Source organism: Physcomitrium patens, chromosome 3 (assembly GCF_059467195.1).
Source record: "Physcomitrium patens ecotype Gransden chromosome 3, ASM5946719v1, whole genome shotgun sequence".
NCBI classification, from domain to species: domain Eukaryota; kingdom Viridiplantae; phylum Streptophyta; class Bryopsida; order Funariales; family Funariaceae; genus Physcomitrium; species Physcomitrium patens.
The window spans coordinates 1,302,872-1,320,863 of record NC_143412.1 but is presented as its reverse complement, the minus strand read 5'-3'; the positions used below and the strand labels follow the sequence as shown (position 1 = coordinate 1,320,863).

The window sequence follows — 17,992 nt, the reverse complement described above, 5'->3', positions numbered from 1 at the left end:
ATTTAGAGATTGTTAGTAATTACTATGAGGGTTGTCTAAAAGCCTATGAGTGCACCTATAATCATTTACATGATTTAGGAGTTGGAATTATAATTTTCTAAAAGATTTAGTTAAGTTAACAATGATAATTTGGAGAAAAACTTTTAACTTTTTATATTCTCACTTAACTTTTAATTTTAACTTATAAACTTAATTTTTAATTTTAAATCTTAAATTTAATCTTTTAATTTTAACTTTTAACTTAAATTTTTTAATTTAAATTTTAACTTTTAACTTTTAACTTTTAACTTTTTGATTTAACTTTAACTTTTAACTTTAACTTTTAACTTTAACTTTTTAATTTAACTTTAACTTTAACTTTTAATTCAAATTTAAGTTTTTATTCTTATAGTCAATTAATAGTAATAACTTAGTTAATTATTTTTACTATATTTTTATAATAAATTTTATTTAATATTTTAATTTAATGTCAGTAACCATTGCTTGAAAGGAGTTAATTTGAATTGAACTACAAATATCCACATTTAAATTAACTCAACAATTTTACAATTGGGAGTCCCTCCATTCCAACCCATGAACCTATTGTGTGGCATCAATTTAATGAGTGGTGAATTTGTGGCTCACACCAAGCAATTGCATCTTTGAGCAATAAAATCAACATTAATTATTGATTCAACCTTTGTCAAAAAAATTCAATCAAGTATGTCTTTTGATTTTCTTGTTTATGATATTAAGAATACTTCTTTTAAGTCTCATGATACTTCCAAGTTCAAATTTAAGAACAACCTATTTTATTTCAAATGTTGTCTATATGTTCTAGAAATAGAAGCATGGTTATGTATTTTTTAAGTTTGTCACAACTTTCCAACAAGGCCATTTTGGATACAATAAGACTTTAGAGCTAATATTTAGAGATTTTTAGTAGCTCCATTGTAGAAGGCTATGAAAGACTTTGTATAGTCATGTGACATTTGCTTAACATCAAAAACTCCTCATCATCTATCTTATGGACTTCTCTAATGATTATCTATACTAGAATAATTATGGACTTCTATTTTTATAGATTTTACTATGGATCTTTTAAGTTCAAATTCATATGACTCTACATTTGTGATCGTAGATTATTTCACTAAAAATATATATTTCATATCATGTATAAAATTTATTTTAGGTAAAGAAATAGCTAAGATTTTTTTTAACAATATTTATCACTATCATGGATTGCCAAAGGATATTATATCAAATAGAGACACATAATTTTTATTAAGATTTTAGTAAAAAAAAAATAATAATATTGAAGGTAGATATAAAATTATCTTTGGTCTTTCATCCTAAAATTAATGGACAAACAAAATGGATGAATCAAATTTTGGAGCAATATTTGAAGTATACTATCAACTATCATTAAGCTGATTAGACAACTCTTTTGTCATTGGTAGAATTTACATATAATAATTTGATATATTTTTTTATTCAACAAACACCTTTTTTTTTTAATTATGGTTATCCTCTATAACTTCATACTTTTGAATTTTCAAAAGTTAATAATCTTATAGCAGAAGATTTTAAAAATTATTTAACAAAGATCCACGCAATAATGAAGGTGCTAGTAAAAGAGGCTCAAAAACAACAAAAAATCAACATGGATGCCTATTACAAGGAATAATCATAATTCAACGTGGGTGACAAGGTATAATTACTTTGTTTTAATATTAAGACTATTCGTCTTTTTGACACATTTAATTATTATAGGCTTAGACCTTTTCCTATTTGTAAATAAATCAATCCAATTGCTTATCAATTATACCTATTGAAATCAGTGGAGATCCATTTCATATTCTACATATTTTTTTTAAGCCATACAATATAATTAATATACTAGGAAGACAATAAGTATGACTTCTTCTCATAGAAGTAGAAAATAATAAAGAATTTGAGATTGAAGAAGTTTTAGACTCAAGGGGGCATCAAAATAGGTTAGAATATCTTATACATTAGTGGAGATACGATATTAGTAAACACACATAGAAGTTAGCTAAGAATCTTATAAACATAGCAAAGAAGGTTGATGCTTTTAATTGATGATATCTATCAAAACCAAAATAAAGAAAAAAAAAAATTCTTATTATAATAAAAATAAGAATTGATAAGAATTACATTTTATCTTCTATCATAATCTTTGGTTTTTGTATATTCTTGACATTAACAATGGAATATCAACAATTGGCAAATACAACTCAAAAGCTATTATTTGTTGATCTATTAGATAAGATACTACAATTGTGACAACCTTCTAAACAACAATATAGAGATGAAGATCTTCAAAATTGACATGTTCTTCTTTAAAAAAATAGCGAGATAAAAAATGTTTGATATCATGTCCTTGGAAGAGACTCAAGTTATTTAGTGATATTATTAGAGATGAAAACCATCTCTAATAGTATTTCAAATATTTTATTTGAAGAAACCTATGAAGGCCTCAACAATGATCAAATGTTAGGATGGTCTTTCTACTCTGGTATGAAATATTATCAATGATTGAGAAGACCTTTCAACTACCTTCAAAAAAAACAAAGATCAAAATATGTAGCAAATACAATTTGTTACATTGTGAATTTTTCCAACATGTGATTATTACTCCTCGTGGAACTCATACCTAGAAGAGGAGATAATATTCCATTTATAGATATTTACATAGATAAGAAGTATTAGAAAGTTAATAAATGTAAGTAGATTTGATGATATTTTGTTGTAAAGCTTCTTAGAAGCTTTATAGATGCATATTTGATTTTAAAAGTATTTATAATTGATTGATAGGTTAGAAACTTATAATAGATATTTTTATATTATTACAAATATTTTTATATTAAAGCAAATATAGTAGATATCTTTATATTATAGTAGATATAAGAGATATCTTTATATTATAGTAGATATAAGAGATATCTTTATATTATAGTATATACCTTTGTAGCAAATATCTTTATATTGATGTTTTTTATGAATGAATGAATTTTAATAAAATAAAATAAATTAAATTAAGAATTAAGAAAAGGGATTTTTTGAACATACATTTGTGAGTAGTTTACGATTGTAGGTGTGGTTTAATAGTAGGAGTTGATTGTCTATTTAGAGAATTTAAAAAGAGTAAAAAGTGAATTAATTAAGATTTAAATAATAGCTAAAATCTTTAAGATTTTCATAATTAATTTACTATTTGTGAACTAGAATAAACTTCCAATTAGTGGAGGTTTATTTTAGCTTACACAATTGATAGATGAAATTTTGGAAAATATTATTTGTAAAAAGAAGGCGTGTATGCAAACAAATAAACAAATAGATAGGCAACACATAAAAGCAAGAGTATTCATTATAAACTGCAAAAAGAAGTGAAGAATTTGATTGTTATCACTAAAGCAGGGGCACCCCAAGACCAACACTGTATTTATATACCTTTGATATTTATTTTATATGCAGTAGAACATATGTCATAAAGAATTCCAGACTTAGGTATATATCCTTCAATCTTACCAAATCCATTATAAATATAAGTCTAGGCATGTGAGGTATTCAAATGACATTCATGGATCGACACTCCTGAAGCATCCAGATTGATACAAGCCACGTTCATTGTAAACGTTATTCATCCACAAAAGAAAATAAAAATTGATTCCCAAATATCCACAAAGTTCCAAATTTTGAGCTGGTTTTAACTTCATCAAAGTGTATGGCTCAACACCACGAGGGGTGTCACCGATCCACCAATTTGACGCTCTACTGAGCGACCCTAAGCAGCGCATTGAAACTCAAACTTGACATGAGAAAGAGAAAGAGCTTATTCATGACAAATACAACCGATTGGTAAAAGGTTACTGTCTACCTTGATCCGCTTTGAATGGTACTAAGGAACTGGGAAGATAGCATTTGCTACCATTGCTAGTCTGTGTTAAATGTGACGACTGCTGGTACAGAGGAGCTAAATTATGTAGCTGTGCTTTCAAATCTTCCATGGGGATATTCTAGCGGGCGGCTGAGCGACCAATGATCCTCCGTTTGAGATTGTGGAAGAAGCTCCTCAATGACAAGTCGCTTCTGATAGTGAACCAAAAGCAGCCTCCTGTGAACTGCGCTCGAATGGCGTCGCTGAGCGGCAAGCGTCTTCCCGGCCACGCCTAATGCCCAGAATCCTCACGTGTGCGTGGTCTGGTCCAGTAACAGTTGCTTTGCTTCTTCCACCATCCCGTCTCCTCCAAACATCGTCTCCCTGTCCACACCGCAAGGCCTATCAGTAGAGGCTTCTAGCGAAGTAATAATCTGGGTGGAAGTCAACAGGATGGCATCCGCTTCACTTGTGATAGACAATATCACAGCCATCACATCGTCTGAGTTGATGCACCCGTATCGAAACGTGTCAAGTGCTTGTTTGGTGGTTCGAGCCAAATTCTGCCGCTAAAACTCGATGCGAAGCTCCTCTTGCTGTTTATTGTTTTCCATGCACCGGTCGAGCAGCTTAGTCACATCTGCAGAAGCCGCAATGGACACTGACAACCGTACAACTGGAGTTGTGAACAGAATCTCGCGCAGCACCTCCATCTCCTTCACCAATCTCGTGGAATTAGAAATTTGAGAAATAGTGATCCGGCTTCACTTGCTGCTGCTGATCTCTTGCAACATGGACAGCAAGCATTCTAAACTCATGTTCAAACACTGTAGCCAAGCTTCCCCCGCAATTGGAGCGGTGGACAAATCAATGCTATCAAAAGCGATGATGACTCAAATCTGCGTTTCTAAGGTCGATCAAATGAGTATTTGGAAGGTGAATTGTACATGAACAGAATATCGAAGGCGAGCTTGCGAGACCAAACAGGCCCCTGCAACAGCGAAGTGGAGGCTGGCTCGGGCAGGTTTACTGCCGACTCGCAGCAGATATCCTCTTTACAACACAGACCTCAAGAGATCTTCATACGTGCTTCCACCAGAGCCTGTCCATTTTGAAGTTATAGACTCATGCCTTGGTGTCAAATGACTGCGAAATCTCATGGATGATGGTGGTTCTGAGTTATAAGTTGGTTTTGCGGTTAGGTGATGGTTTTTAAGGTGCCCTGCTGGTGATGGAAGGATTGGTGAGAACGTGTATCGCGACGACAAATCGTAAAATGAATGCCAAGGGACTACTCAACACAACAGTCATACTTACTACATTACATCCATGCATCAGATTCATAACCACGACCACTGGACTCAGATGACTGTTCATGAAAAAAAAATTGGGTTCTTTTAAATTTTGCATTCCTCAAAATAGAGTTCTCAAATTTGAGTAGCCAGAACAATAACACAAGTATTTTCTGTAAGCCTAGGGTTTGTAAGAATAAGTACTATCTGGGGTTATGTACAAGTACACGTGTAATTCGCATCAGCTCATCCGCTTCGCAGAGCTGCAAGCCTAGCCTCCAAGTCCACTGCATCGATACCAGAACTGCAAGAACACATTAGACGAGTCCGAAGTGCTTAATGTCCTTAGTACTGATTGCTTTTAGCTATGCAGGACATGATTGAGGAGAAATCAATAGATTACTCTATGCAAAATATTCTAGCGATCACTCACCACAGTACTGTTGGACGTTGAATTGCAACATACCTGCTGGCGTTTTGGGTCCTGGCTTTGCCTGCGCCAAGCTTCCCTTTGGGTGTAAAACTCATCTGCATAAAATCATTACGAGCAACATTTAGACATGAAGTGACAGAATATGGGAGCTGATAACGAAGTAAAAAGGATCAGGTAAAAGAAATTAAAATGTGTGTTCAAAATTCTAACCTGAGTAGCAATGTCGGCACCGATTTCGTCGAGGACCTGCAGTACAATAAATTATTACATGAGTATAAGCACAACAGAGGAAAACCGAAAAAACAAAAAAAAACAAAAAACACGGGAATCAAAACAATTCAAATGAATGGGGAAGGTGATGACAAGTACTGAAAGCAAGTGTAAGCAATGAAGTGCTAAATAAAGATACCTGGGCGGTGAGCTCTTCTGTCTCTTCCTCAGCCTCATCACCGTCTAATGCATCGTCGATTGAATCGGACATCATCTCCGTCTGTGAGAAAAAATTGACCATGAGAACAGGCCGTCCACGCTATCGGAAATTGCATAGGATAAACATGTATCACTGCTCAATTGACAATCGCCGAGGGATATTGAACCAGGTCACTTACAGTCATATCCATCTGTGCTGATTGACGCTGGAATTCTTGCATGATCTTGGCCGTCTTAGCTGGCTCCATTTGCTGTTAAAATCGCCACATTCGAAACATACTCTTTCAGATATCACATCAATTATCCAGAAGAATTGTACTGTACTAGTTATAAGTTGGAATAGGATAAATATGAAAACGCAAAGAGGAGGCCAAGAATAACTCCGATGAGAAAATCTACTAATAAAAAAACCATCATAGAGTAGACGAAATGGTTAACTTTTTGGACAAGGACCGAAGCTTAAGAGAAATAGTCCTTTAATCATCCGGAGCAATCAGCATCTTAAGAAGCATACCTTGTTCATGGAGGCCATTGCTTTAGTAGCACCTTTCATAGCACCTGCCACTGCTGTGTTTGCATGCATGGCCTGATGATCCACAAACACAATAACTGTTGTAAACGATCCGCGGGCTTAAATCAAAGTTCCAATTATTCGACTGGCAAACTCAAGCAACAAAATTCGCGATTCTTCCTGTTACCTGTGTATGCGTAGCAACCCCACGCATTTGAGACCTGCTCTCTTGTAGCTTCGTAATTTGCTGTCGTAGCCGGATAAGCTGCCGTGCTAAGATCTTGGTTGCTGCCTGCTCAGTGCAACAAATACGACTGTTTAACATTGACGTCTTCTGCATGCAATGTAGATTTGGGAAGGTATTCGAACAGAGTCAAAGGAACGAGGTCTACAACTTCTCCATTAGCATCTTTTCGACCTCTAAGCTCTGATACTGACAGGAGAAAGAAATATTCATAACGACTCAAAGTAAACTTTAGTGTTGTGCAGTCAGCAGCACACATGAGATTTACAAGTGTTACCAGCAAGTAGTGCTTGTTATCTTCCGCAATATGAGGGCAATGATAGCAACCAGAACAGTCATGTGATGAGTGAACACGCATTTGAAAAAGAAGACCACAATCATGAAGAATTAACTCACATCATTTCCTGCTTTAGCTGTCTTCTTTATCTCTGCCACTAGCTTCTTTTCCTGTATACACCACACAAACATAATGGGGGTGTTCGAGTTTGACGTTAAATCCTAAATTAGAATACCAATAAGGTGGTGTTCCTCTCTACGACGATGTAGCTGAGCAGGAGTGCGTGCTACTTCGTCCTTGTTGAATCCTACAGAGATCTAATCGAAATCTTTACCTTCACAGTTCCTGTCAGAAAATGAGCGCTAGTCCGACAAAGACAATGGTGGAATGGCTTAGGATTATTTACTAGTGTCTATGAGGAAACTACATGTTCTGAACCATGAAAATACATGAGGAGAATGAAACAGGTTTGAAACCTTGAGCCGCACAAACCAAAACTACAAAGAAAATGTTCGCCTTCACAATTATAATGGTCCCCAACTATTGACAATCTCAAGTTCAGTAAAGACGGAGACGTACCTCTATTTGTAATGAATTGATTTCTCTCTCGATCCCTGCGCGATCATGCATTCAAACCCCATGCCATCCCACTTAAGCTACTCAACTGTTGGAAACACATTTCCGACACAATTCCAAATTGTAATCTCATATGACCTTGCAGTAACACACCCTTGAAATGAAGTAATACAGAGAGGAGAAAAAATATCTCGAATTCATTTACTTTGAAAAGAGCGCAATATGAAAAATATCAAGTGAACCAGGGGAAACTCTAGATACAGACTACATTCATTTAGAGGAGGTACATCCCTCGAACTATCATGCATGGTACAACTGGCTACTCGAAGAACCGGTGTTCACAAAGATGCGAAAAGGTTGCGACTAATTATGCCTGTCAAGTATCTACCTAGAAAAGAGATTACGAATCCATTCCTAACATTACCGGTAAATTCGTATTAATATGGTAACCCCGTGACTCACCTCTGGTGGCGTTGGACATCTCCCGCTTACTCGCTCTCAGCACCTCTGCAACCAACACTAGACGAGCTCAGCTCCAAGTACTGCCCAATCTAACAGTGATAATTATTGGCCCTTTTGCTCTACGACGAAACAACAACAACCTCTGCTGAGCATGACGTTTGATTACCAATTCGGCAAGGGGATTCCCGCTATTTTCAAATTCATAACACTTCCTCAAATCGACAGCGACGCAAACATACTGCGCTACCCGGAGAAATACTCTGGCAGGGCAAACGGAATCCATCAGTCACTACGTCAACGCCTGAGTGCAGTACCCTGCAATTCACTAAAACTACAATCGAAAAATGCCTCAGCTCATCGCAAGCACCTTCTTCTACTCGACGGGAAGGTAAACGTAACCACATTCTCCACTTCATCTCGACGGAAACCCTTCACCAATTGACAACCATTGCCATACCTCACCTTAAACTAATTCCCCCCTCACCATTGTATCCACCACAATTAAAATGCTGTGTGCCACAAACCTTTCGCATCCGGCTTCTTCTTGAACAGATTCATGGTCACGGCACTACCGCAATCCTCCTCCTCCTCCTCCTCCTCAAAGTAGTTCGATTAGTTCACCACCCGACTCACCACTGCTTCCGACAATACACACTCCACTACCAATACCGAGAACGGCACAAAGCTTCCAAGCAGCTCTCTCTCTCTCTCTCTCTCTCTCTCGCTCGCTCTATCATGACAATGCGATTCCATGGTGGAGATGTAACAGACACCGCAACGACGTCGTGACCGACGCAACGTTCCTCGACGAAGAAGAAGAAGAATTCAAATCGCGGCATGGCGGGAACTCGTAAAGCGGCCATGGTCGTTCTCCACGAAGAGCCAAAGGTGGGGTGGGGTCCATGGTCTCTCTCTCTACAAGGGAGACGACGACGAAAGATGCCTTAACGGCAAAAACCCGGGAGCCACGCTGGCACTTCCTATCCACTCCCTCGTCTTCCCATTGGCCTGCTCCCCTCTCTTCTTTCCACGTCGGATCCCAGTATGTCTAGCCACCCACGTTTTGACACGTGTACTAATTGAGTGGGATATATTGGTCCGAGTCGCTGTTGTGGCATTGATTCGTTTATCGTTTATTCGTTTAGTCAGCATGAAGTTTTTATTTATTTCATTTAATTACTTAATTAATTTTCAACTATGGTTGTTTTTATTTTAGTAACACTGGTTTTAGTGTGGAAATTGAAGGACGTGTTGTATTTTAAATTGTGTATGTGTTGCCTTGTGGGATATATACTTTATGAGTTTTTCCTTTTCTCTTCTTTATCTGTGTTTATTAGTTTTTTCTCCTTTATTTTAATTTTTTGTTTTGTGACTTTGTGCACATGGTTTTCTGCTTAAATTTTTGTTGCGAGTGTGTACAGTTTACTGTGTGTGTATATATATATATATATCATGATACAATCTTTGTTTTCTATTTAACTATTGGATGTGACTTGTTTATGTGTGTGCAATTTTTTTAAAACTTTGGATTCATTCTTTTATTCTTTAAGGGCAACAAAACAAAACAAAAAATACTATTTTAAATATGAAAGATATGGATATTGTAATAAATGAAAGTAAGTCTAATATATAATTTGTAATTATATATTTGATTATAGTGTTAAATTATCAACTATCAATGTTGTAATAATTATTTATAAATTTTGCAAAATTACAATGAAGATCAATGGTCTTGAATAAAACATATTTATGTAATATGCTGTTTTTAAAAATTTGTATAACATGGGTCATGACTCATTAGATATAGAAAATAAATAAATAAATAAATAAATAAATAAAATCATAATTAATTACTATGATCTTTTTTATTCATCTAATGAGTCTTGATGACATCCCTATAGGTTCTTAGCAACTTCTATGACATATTTGAAAAACAATTGAGCAACTCATTCAAAGTAGAGTTGCCTAGAATCTATTTTTTTTTTTAAATGTCACAACCCCAAAACCAATAAGAGTTCTTAAAATCCAATTGGTAGAGAATAAAAGAGGATTTTGTTTCAAAACCAATTCTTTGTTTTTCTTAGCATCTAAGTGTAATGGTGGATCTTTACCAATATCTCTTCGATTGTTATTATAATAAGATCATTCAAAATATTTTTCACATTAATGTATTCATGGCAGCAGACAAATACACGACATAGGTCTTAAGTACATTATGACTAAATGTAACATTTGATTGTGTCATGGGTTAATGGTGATGTGTTATTTCTACCTTGAAAACGTACCGAATAGTTGACAAAACATAATGCTGTTCTTCTAACGTGGTCTTCGAGTAATAAGGTGCTAATGTTAAGTAATTAAGGATGAAAAGGAAAATATTTACTTCTTCAAATCTACAACACGATATTTGATTTAACACCAAACTTAATAGCCTCGTGATGAACTAAGAGTCACACCACCATATTTTCTTCCTGGATATTCGAGTGGTTTTAAACATGCTTGGGTCAAAAAGTGGCTGCAAATGGGTGTGCCCACATTTTAGTCCCATTTGAAGCCAAAATTTAATGGCGTTCAGCAGTACTAAGAAGAATGAGTAGCAATGAAAAAAGATGGGAAAGTGGTCCTTTCTGAATAGTTACTGACATTGCAGCTATCATGGGAGAGAAATGGGATTCCCCCACTTGGCAACTTGACCACATTGAGTAACAAAACCTTATTGCACTAAAAGGATGGCCACCACACTTGACCATCAAATCACCAAAAAGGTGTCAGAGGAGTAGAGAAACAACTCGTCATTAATTAGTAACCACAGCTCAAACAAGACAAAAACATCGATCTGGTTGCAATAGTCACATCTGATACTCGACGCAATAATGTTCATGAGCAGAAGTGTACATTTTTCACAACGTACGTTGATTTGTTTTTGACTGTATAGTGTTACAAAATAATGGTTCGCAATGGTACAAAATAAACATTAGTAATATGTGGAGGGAGCCTGGTCGTGGGTAGAAGAGAAGGGCTCCTCGAGACCCCAAACTATATAATATTTAACTCCATCCACTGTCTTTGAGGAATAATACTCCAGTGTAGAAAAGAAACCAATCAGTATCGGTAAGTAGGAAGCTACACTGATGTAGACCTAGAAGTGGAAAGCTGACCAACCATATATGGTTGTGTTCAATGAAGTATAGGACCTCACTTGTACTGAAACGTCGCAATGGGCAAAGACAGCATGTTAGAACTTGCGAAGCTTGAATTGAACTCACGGCAGTCGATCTTGTAAGCTGATACTGCCCTATGAGAGAAGTGTAGTCCCTTCGAGGTAACATAATTATCACGAAGTCGATCCGAGCTTTCAATGCAAGCTTCAAAAGATATTGCAAGGTCGATCTTTGTAATTATTCGTCCATAACATCAAAGTGGCTTAGCCCTCTTACAAGACTTCTCGACGGTAGCTGAGGCCCTGCGAAGAAGTTTCGACTCCGCGTCTGATACAATGACATCACTGCACATTGATCTAGCAAGCTTGGAACAGCTACGTAATAGGCTTATTGGCTGGTTAGTCTTGTGTTCAAACCGAGATTCTTGAGCAACAGAATCATTATCCGCATCCTGAATAGTTTGTGGCAGTGTGCTCGATAGTGCCATTGTGGCAACCACTACCGGTTCATCGAGAAGAAGGCTTCGAACACGTGTTGCTGCCCTGGTATTGATCGGAGGAAATATTGTCGTGGTCGTAAGTCCTATGTCCTCGCAATTGCAGCCTGAAAGCCCTGATGGGTGCACCGAAGGCCCTGGAGAGGACTGATCACCACCTTCTTCCAATCCCTCTGGGACAACCCCTTTCTCTACACCTTCTTCAGGTGCTACTGTAGACGAAGCAGGCCTGATGGGAGACTGAGATCTCATTTGAAGGGAGCGTAAAAGAGCTGCTCTTCTCAGGTCGGCAGATTGGCAAGGGTCACTGGGGGAGGGAGGCAAGCGGCCCTCCGCATCTGTTCCTTTCGCACGAGCTTGAGAGCAAGGCAAAGGGAGTGAAGGAGTGTAAGGAGGGGGAGTCTGTTGGCGAGAAGACAGCGTGCCACTATAGTTTGGAATGTAAGGGGGTAAGTGCTCTTTCCGACGCGGAGACACAGGGCTAGTCGGAGCCACAGATAACGATTCAACGGTAGAGACAGGAGTGCAAGTGGGGTTCTCTACTGCACGACCCATTCGAAAACCAACACTCTCATCACTGTCATCAGACATAGGAGAGTCTAACGTTGATAGGTCGTCCCTGCGCATAATGAACTGTAAGAGTATGTTCCTATACGCACGGAGGTTACTCGAGAACTGGCAATGGAATTTGCATGTATGAGCAAATATGGACTTACTGCCTATCTGATGACCAAAATGTTTAGGATTCAACGAATTGGAAACGAAAAATTATCTACTTCTTGAAAGGAAAGGAGAAACCGGTTAATCTCGGGTGTATGCGAACGGTTCTTCTCAATACAAGAGGGAGGACTCATAATCGCTGCTGCATTACTAAGTCTCTGACGTTTAGTGGTTTCGGAAACTTGGGAATGCTCATGCTTGATTGGAGACAGAAAATTGCAACTCCATTACTCACATCTATAATTCTTTGAAACCCAAAGCGAATTTCCTCATCCATTAGAGCACCTCTGACTTTTATAACACCGCAAGGATCAACGGATGAGGTTGGTGGGGCGTACCCATGACTAGTTGGAAACGAAGATGCAGATCGAGAAAGCCCTCCAGTCTCCGTGTGGGCAGGGGACACCATGTTGTCAATCAAGGGTGGAGACGATCGTTGTGACTGAGAGGTCGATTCACCCACTCGCAGTCCATTTAAACTTGATGCCATCACCTGGAAGTATAAGCAAGGATGTCACCTCAATGCAGCATAATCATTGTTAAGGGATAAAATGCCCTAAATGAAAGACAATGTTTTACATAGAGCAAATGTTTATTGTCCGTGAGACCTCTGCTGAGCCAAAAGGGAAGGCACCTCGAGAGCTCACAGAAGTCTATCAAATTGGTACAGTTAAAGAGGAGAGGCTCGACCTCAGTGAGATAGCGTTTATGGTTGTGGAAATTGTCAAAATATGCTTCATCGTCAGCTGGCCGAGACCGTTTCCCGCCGATCAAAACACCGGAGTCCCGGCCCATTATGATCTGTTCCGGTTACAGTGTGCGCACCGAGAAACTGCAACTCCACTCGACCTGAAAATCAGAAGATTATCAATGCAGAACTTGTATAGTAGAATTATCATTTAAAAGGCTCCAAATGCAAGTAGGGCAGGAAAAGTTCACACAACAGATGTGACAGCGTATTATTGCAATCTGAAATAGAATCGAACGGACCTAAATGATCACACCCTTCGAGGCTTCATCTCTGCAGCTTCCAGTATGTTCCCGTACTCAAACAGCTTAACTCCTCCAATGTTGTGTCAATTGCGATAATTTTAGCACAGGTGAGAAGACTCCAACAGTTCTATTCTCGATGATTAGGAGGCTCTTAAGGGATACAGTTAATAACACAAAAACCATGAAATACTCGATTTCGACGGGCCTTATTCCACCCACAACCCCACTAAAAGTAGAGTTCATATTAAAGAATGGCAACCTTCTACATGAAAAAATTCATCTGCACAATTCATGAGGAATTTATGGGTAGATTGATTCGGTGATGGGTGGTAGAAGACACGACAGTAGCAAGACTCTCCCAACAAAGCTCAAAGTAGCGCGGACACTTCGAGACATCTCCTCATACCACTCTTCTGTAGTTTATCACTCAGATTGTCATTCTTGCCATCGACATAGGACGATGTGGTTATGATCTTGAATTCTACATGTACAGAAAGCATTGCGAAAGACTTGGAACTCTAGACAGATGATCAATCACGTTTGCTCAATATCAGCACCGAGCCAACAAAACCACATCCTACAGTTTTCCGTTGCAACGATATGATAGGGAAGCTCAATTCACTTTACATACCTGAGCACCACTGACTATGAACAGAGCAAAGATCTTACATAGATAAAACGGCTAACCCAGGAAAGAACACACCCTGAAAAAAGCTACCACGAAATGGCCCAACTACACCTTCACCAGAAAAAAATAACGAAAAAAAAAAAAAAAAAAAAAAAAAAAAAAAGGATTGAGTAATGTATTCACGAGTCAGGTCACATACGCGGATAGGATCTAGACAAGAGATACAACAATGAACTAGGAAGAAGAGGAAAAACGAAAAAACAAAAACAAAAACCCAGTTTCTATGATACTTCCCCAACCAAAACCTCAGTTACAGGTACTGATCGGCAAATCTTGACACTCCTATAAGCCACATTCCACAGGCTCCCCAACAACAGGGCCACCAGCAACGCTACCCATGAAACGAAGCGCAACAATCTCCCCACCTCCACGAAGAAACACCCCGAGCTCCCGAGACACACAACAACACGACGAGGCACCAAAAACGAATCCGAACCCAGTTGCACACAAAGCACAACGGAGGGGAATCCTCTTGATAGAACCCACACAGTGCCCGGAGTCGCGCGATTCGGAGGGGCAAGGGCAAGGGGAAGGGGAAGGGAACGTGCCGCCCGCCATAGCCAGCGAGCAACGGACTTCTCCGCACGGGCTACACCCAGTTACCGCTCCCAGCCGGTCACTCCCTTACCACCCACCTATTCTTGGCGGCGTGACACTCGAGGCCCTAGGGTGGTGGGGATTTTATTATTTAAGCTCTTTGTCTCATTCGCCGTGACTGCGCCGCGGATTTGTAGCAATTCCCCTCGACAGGCGGAGCCCAGGGGGGCGGTAGTTGTGGATATGGAATGATGGAGTAAGCAGTGTTTGTGGCGAGGCTTGCTTTCCGAGCGATTCCTAGCGATGCACGCGTAGAGTAGGCAGTAGAGGTATAGCCGCGGTAGGAGCCATCTGTGAATTACTGTAGACGATACAGCTGCTGCTGCTTTTGCGACTGCTAATGAATCGTATTGAATGCGGGTCGCGTTCCGTAAGCGAAGTGATTTCTGGTCATGGCAGAGCGAGGAGCTCTTTAGATGCTATTACTAGTTAGGCACTTGTCCAGGATCATCGTGTGGGCTGTGAGGCTCGAAATTGCTCGTGAACAGAGCAATTTTCCGATGAGAAAAAGGTGTCCCTCTGTCTCGCTCTCTCTCCCTTCACGACGCTCGAGTCTCTGTTTGCTTTTTTCCTGTGGATTTGTTAGGAACAGGCTTTTCTGCTGCAATAAGCGCGTCGCACCAAAGCGCAGTCTCCGACATTATTGTTTGATCCTGGCAGATCCGACCAGCCTTGATGTGGAGTTTAGGATTAGGGTTTCGGTGGTGTATGAAGAATCAGCAATGTCGTGGAACTTGTGATGTTATGCCCTCTTCCTAGTTTACAAAATGGCTGCAAGGATCTATCTCTTGAGATAGATTTGTCACTTGACTAGAGAACAAGAGTGAGTTGAAATACATTGTTTATTGATTGCTTTTTTGTTTATTAAAAACAACACATCACATGACAGTTTGTGGAGCAAGAAAGGCATTTGCTACAATTGTTCATGCTCTAATGCAAATGGATTGTCAATTTTGTGGATGCAAGGGTTAGAAAAGGATAGATAGTTATGTCCCATCTTGAACCATGCCTAGCTAATATAAATAAATAAATAAATATATATATATATATATATGTATGTATTATTGAATTGAAATTTTAGATTTAAGATTAAAATATATATTGAATTAAGTATTATCTTTATATATATATATATATATTATTAAAATAAAAATAAAAATAATTTTTTATTAGATTATTATATTAATATATTTATAAGTATTATAATTTTTGATAATATTTTTTTCAAAATTCTAGTGATAATGAATATTAAAAATTTATATTAATTTATTTATGCATGTAAATAAAAATACTAGTTATTGTCATAAATACATATGTTTAGTATTAAGATAAATTATAAAAATGTAATATTAGTATTTTTTATAACATATAATATAATATTATAAAAATTATAAAATGTTAAAGTAATCCAACTTTTTACTAAATCAATCCATTGTCTCAATTTTCTTCATTTCCAATCCCTTGTCCATTGTCTCGACCTCTTTGTCTCTGTTCTTCATGTCTGTCTTTTATCAATAAGCCTTTTACAAGGCAACCTAAGAAAGTTGAACTTGATTCCATCATTTAAGCCTCGAAGTTTAGCTTATGGAACCTTGCAAGACAATGGATAATATTAATAAATCTAAATAAAGATTGCTATAATTGCTTGAATGGCTTGAAATATGCAACTTGCAACAATCTCTATGTTCAATTAATTAATGTGCTTCTAAAGTCTTGAAAGTGTGTTTGACGTGAAATAACTTGAGTTTTTTTTTTTTTTTTTTTTTTTTTTTCAATAGATTAATTTTGTGAGTTCTAAAGTGAGTCCAAAGAATTACCAATGGAGTTGATGCTTGTATAAAGGACTCCTATCCTCATGTCTTACTTCTCCAAAGTGATTTCTAGTCACTCACCTATACAAGACAAAACCACAGATCAATACAAATTTAGTCTCAAATAGCAACTACTTTGAATGACATGAGACCATACTAATAGAGACTTACTTGTTTTATCTACAAGGCTCAATAACTATAGCAACTTTAGTAGCATACTGGTGTAGCTTTCCACATACCCTTATGATTCAAATGTGCTGTAAGTTATCTTTCTATAATTCACCATGTTGCACCTTGGCTTTGTCTCATCAAGACCCTCTTTGTATCCTAACTCATTGGATGTAGGACATTCTACTTACTACCAAGTCTACATGCATTAGTAATACACTTAATTAGGTTTTTTTATTCTTGTAGCCAAGGCACAATATCCACTTGTGTTGTGTCTAATACCTTTGTCACCATCCTTAATTAGAAATGTATTATATCCTCCCTTACTCACTAAACTTAATGTCTTCATCAAAATTAAGCAAGTAATTGAGTCTAGATTCTTGAAAGTAATAAGCTTTTTCTTACTCTTCTTCTTTTCTTGGTGAAGGCATGCTCTCTTTCTTCACTAGCACTTCAATCTTGATTTCCACAATCCTATTCCTCTTACAACCTCATTTTGCCAATGATAAATTTTAGACATTTAAAAGTATCAATTGATAAAACATGTTTTCAACCTATAATAGCTTTCTACTCATGTATCTATTATAGCATCTTTTATGATGGCATTTGTTCTTCCTATTATTAAGAAATCTTATCATGAAATCTATCAAGATGTTGTAAAAGGGCTTTAGTAGAATTGGCAAGGACTTCAAATTGAGGCTATATATTATGCTTGTTTATTTGGTTTTTTATGCACAATTCTATATAGGCCATAACATTAGCCTTTATACAAGGCCAAAATTACTTTGGCTCTAATCTAATAAGAGTGGCCTTTACATCCTTGTATTTCGCCACATGATTGTTGTGGTAGTCTATGAGGAGTCTCTTTCTTAGCTGTCATTTCAAGATATAGAATTATACCTATTTAATGAAATATAGCTCATTTATCCTTCAAAGGTAGCAGATTCTCCTACCACTCTTTGCATCTTCTATTATTTTTTTTGATCCCTTAAAGTCGAAGATGACATGTTATGCAAAGCCTTATTATCGCTCTTCATTGCCTACCTAACTTCTTGCAAAAATATTTCTTCTACTGCTTCAACTCTTTGTATCATAGTCAGGACCTTCAAAGTCATGTATTCATCTTTTTTGCTTAGTGTATTAGGCACCAAGTTATTTTTTCTTGGTTTATGAATGAATTCAACATCCATCAAGACTATAGTATCAAACCATTGAAGTTCTTTTAGTGAAATTTGGATTTTTGAATTCCAATAT

General features: G+C 37.3%; 3 protein-coding genes across 5 annotated transcripts; all 3 read right to left on the bottom strand.

Annotated features, from left to right (window-relative positions):
• Positions 1-3,947: 3,947 nt before the first annotated feature.
• LOC149989459 (uncharacterized) lies at positions 3,948-5,191 on the bottom strand. The gene is made up of 3 exons (XM_090249397.1): positions 5,176-5,191; positions 4,828-4,931; positions 3,948-4,264 (listed from the first exon to the last, which is right to left on the bottom strand). Exons 1-3 carry the CDS (start codon positions 5,189-5,191, stop codon positions 4,076-4,078), a joined length of 309 nt encoding a protein of 102 aa, XP_090105523.1. The 3' UTR covers positions 3,948-4,075.
• Positions 5,192-5,258: 67 nt separating this feature from the next.
• Positions 5,259-9,009, bottom strand: LOC112279590 (vacuolar protein sorting-associated protein 2 homolog 3). 3 transcript variants are annotated; one of them, XM_024514196.3, is made up of 11 exons: positions 8,629-9,009; positions 8,105-8,149; positions 7,646-7,680; positions 7,186-7,236; positions 6,733-6,837; positions 6,549-6,620; positions 6,214-6,285; positions 6,015-6,095; positions 5,816-5,851; positions 5,639-5,700; positions 5,259-5,476 (listed from the first exon to the last, which is right to left on the bottom strand). In XM_024514196.3, the coding sequence occupies exons 1-11, from the start codon at positions 8,660-8,662 to the stop codon at positions 5,419-5,421; spliced, it is 651 nt and encodes a 216-aa protein (XP_024369964.1). In that variant the 5' UTR covers positions 8,663-9,009; the 3' UTR covers positions 5,259-5,418. The 3 variants fall into 3 exon arrangements, with proteins under 3 accessions (XP_024369964.1, XP_024369965.1, XP_090104632.1); XM_024514197.3 differs by having other exon boundaries at positions 5,259-5,459; XM_090248506.1 differs by lacking the exon at positions 8,629-9,009 and adding an exon at positions 8,271-8,312.
• A 1,971-nt stretch (positions 9,010-10,980) lies between these two features.
• LOC112280468 (uncharacterized) lies at positions 10,981-14,662 on the bottom strand. Its single transcript, XM_024516000.3, has 4 exons — positions 13,472-14,662; positions 13,172-13,330; positions 12,820-12,974; positions 10,981-12,380 (listed from the first exon to the last, which is right to left on the bottom strand). Exons 2-4 carry the CDS (start codon positions 13,274-13,276, stop codon positions 11,519-11,521), a joined length of 1,122 nt encoding a protein of 373 aa, XP_024371768.1. The 5' UTR covers positions 13,277-13,330; positions 13,472-14,662; the 3' UTR covers positions 10,981-11,518.
• Between the last annotated feature and the right edge of the window lie 3,330 nt (positions 14,663-17,992).

What these genes read in the sequence shown, in the direction of transcription:
- LOC149989459 (XM_090249397.1), bottom strand. An exon ending in GCCTTCGATATTCTGTTCAT is followed by an intron (nt 4,265 to 4,827) that starts GTACAATTCACC and finishes CGGTGTGGACAG; the next exon opens with GGAGACGATGTTTGGAGGAG.
- LOC112279590 (XM_024514196.3), bottom strand. Translation starts at nt 8,662, where the DNA reads ATGAATCTGTTCAAGAAGAAGCCGGATGCGAAAG. An exon ending in CAATGGCCTCCATGAACAAG is followed by an intron (nt 6,286 to 6,548) that starts GTATGCTTCTTA and finishes CGATTTTAACAG; the next exon opens with CAAATGGAGCCAGCTAAGAC. An exon ending in GTGCCGACATTGCTACTCAG is followed by an intron (nt 5,701 to 5,815) that starts GTTAGAATTTTG and finishes GATTTTATGCAG; the next exon opens with ATGAGTTTTACACCCAAAGG.
- LOC112280468 (XM_024516000.3), bottom strand. Translation starts at nt 13,276, where the DNA reads ATGGGCCGGGACTCCGGTGTTTTGATCGGCGGGAAACGGTCTCGGCCA. An exon ending in ATAAACGCTATCTCACTGAG is followed by an intron (nt 12,975 to 13,171) that starts GTCGAGCCTCTC and finishes TTATACTTCCAG; the next exon opens with GTGATGGCATCAAGTTTAAA. An exon ending in TCGTTTCCAACTAGTCATGG is followed by an intron (nt 12,381 to 12,819) that starts GTACGCCCCACC and finishes CATTATGCGCAG; the next exon opens with GGACGACCTATCAACGTTAG.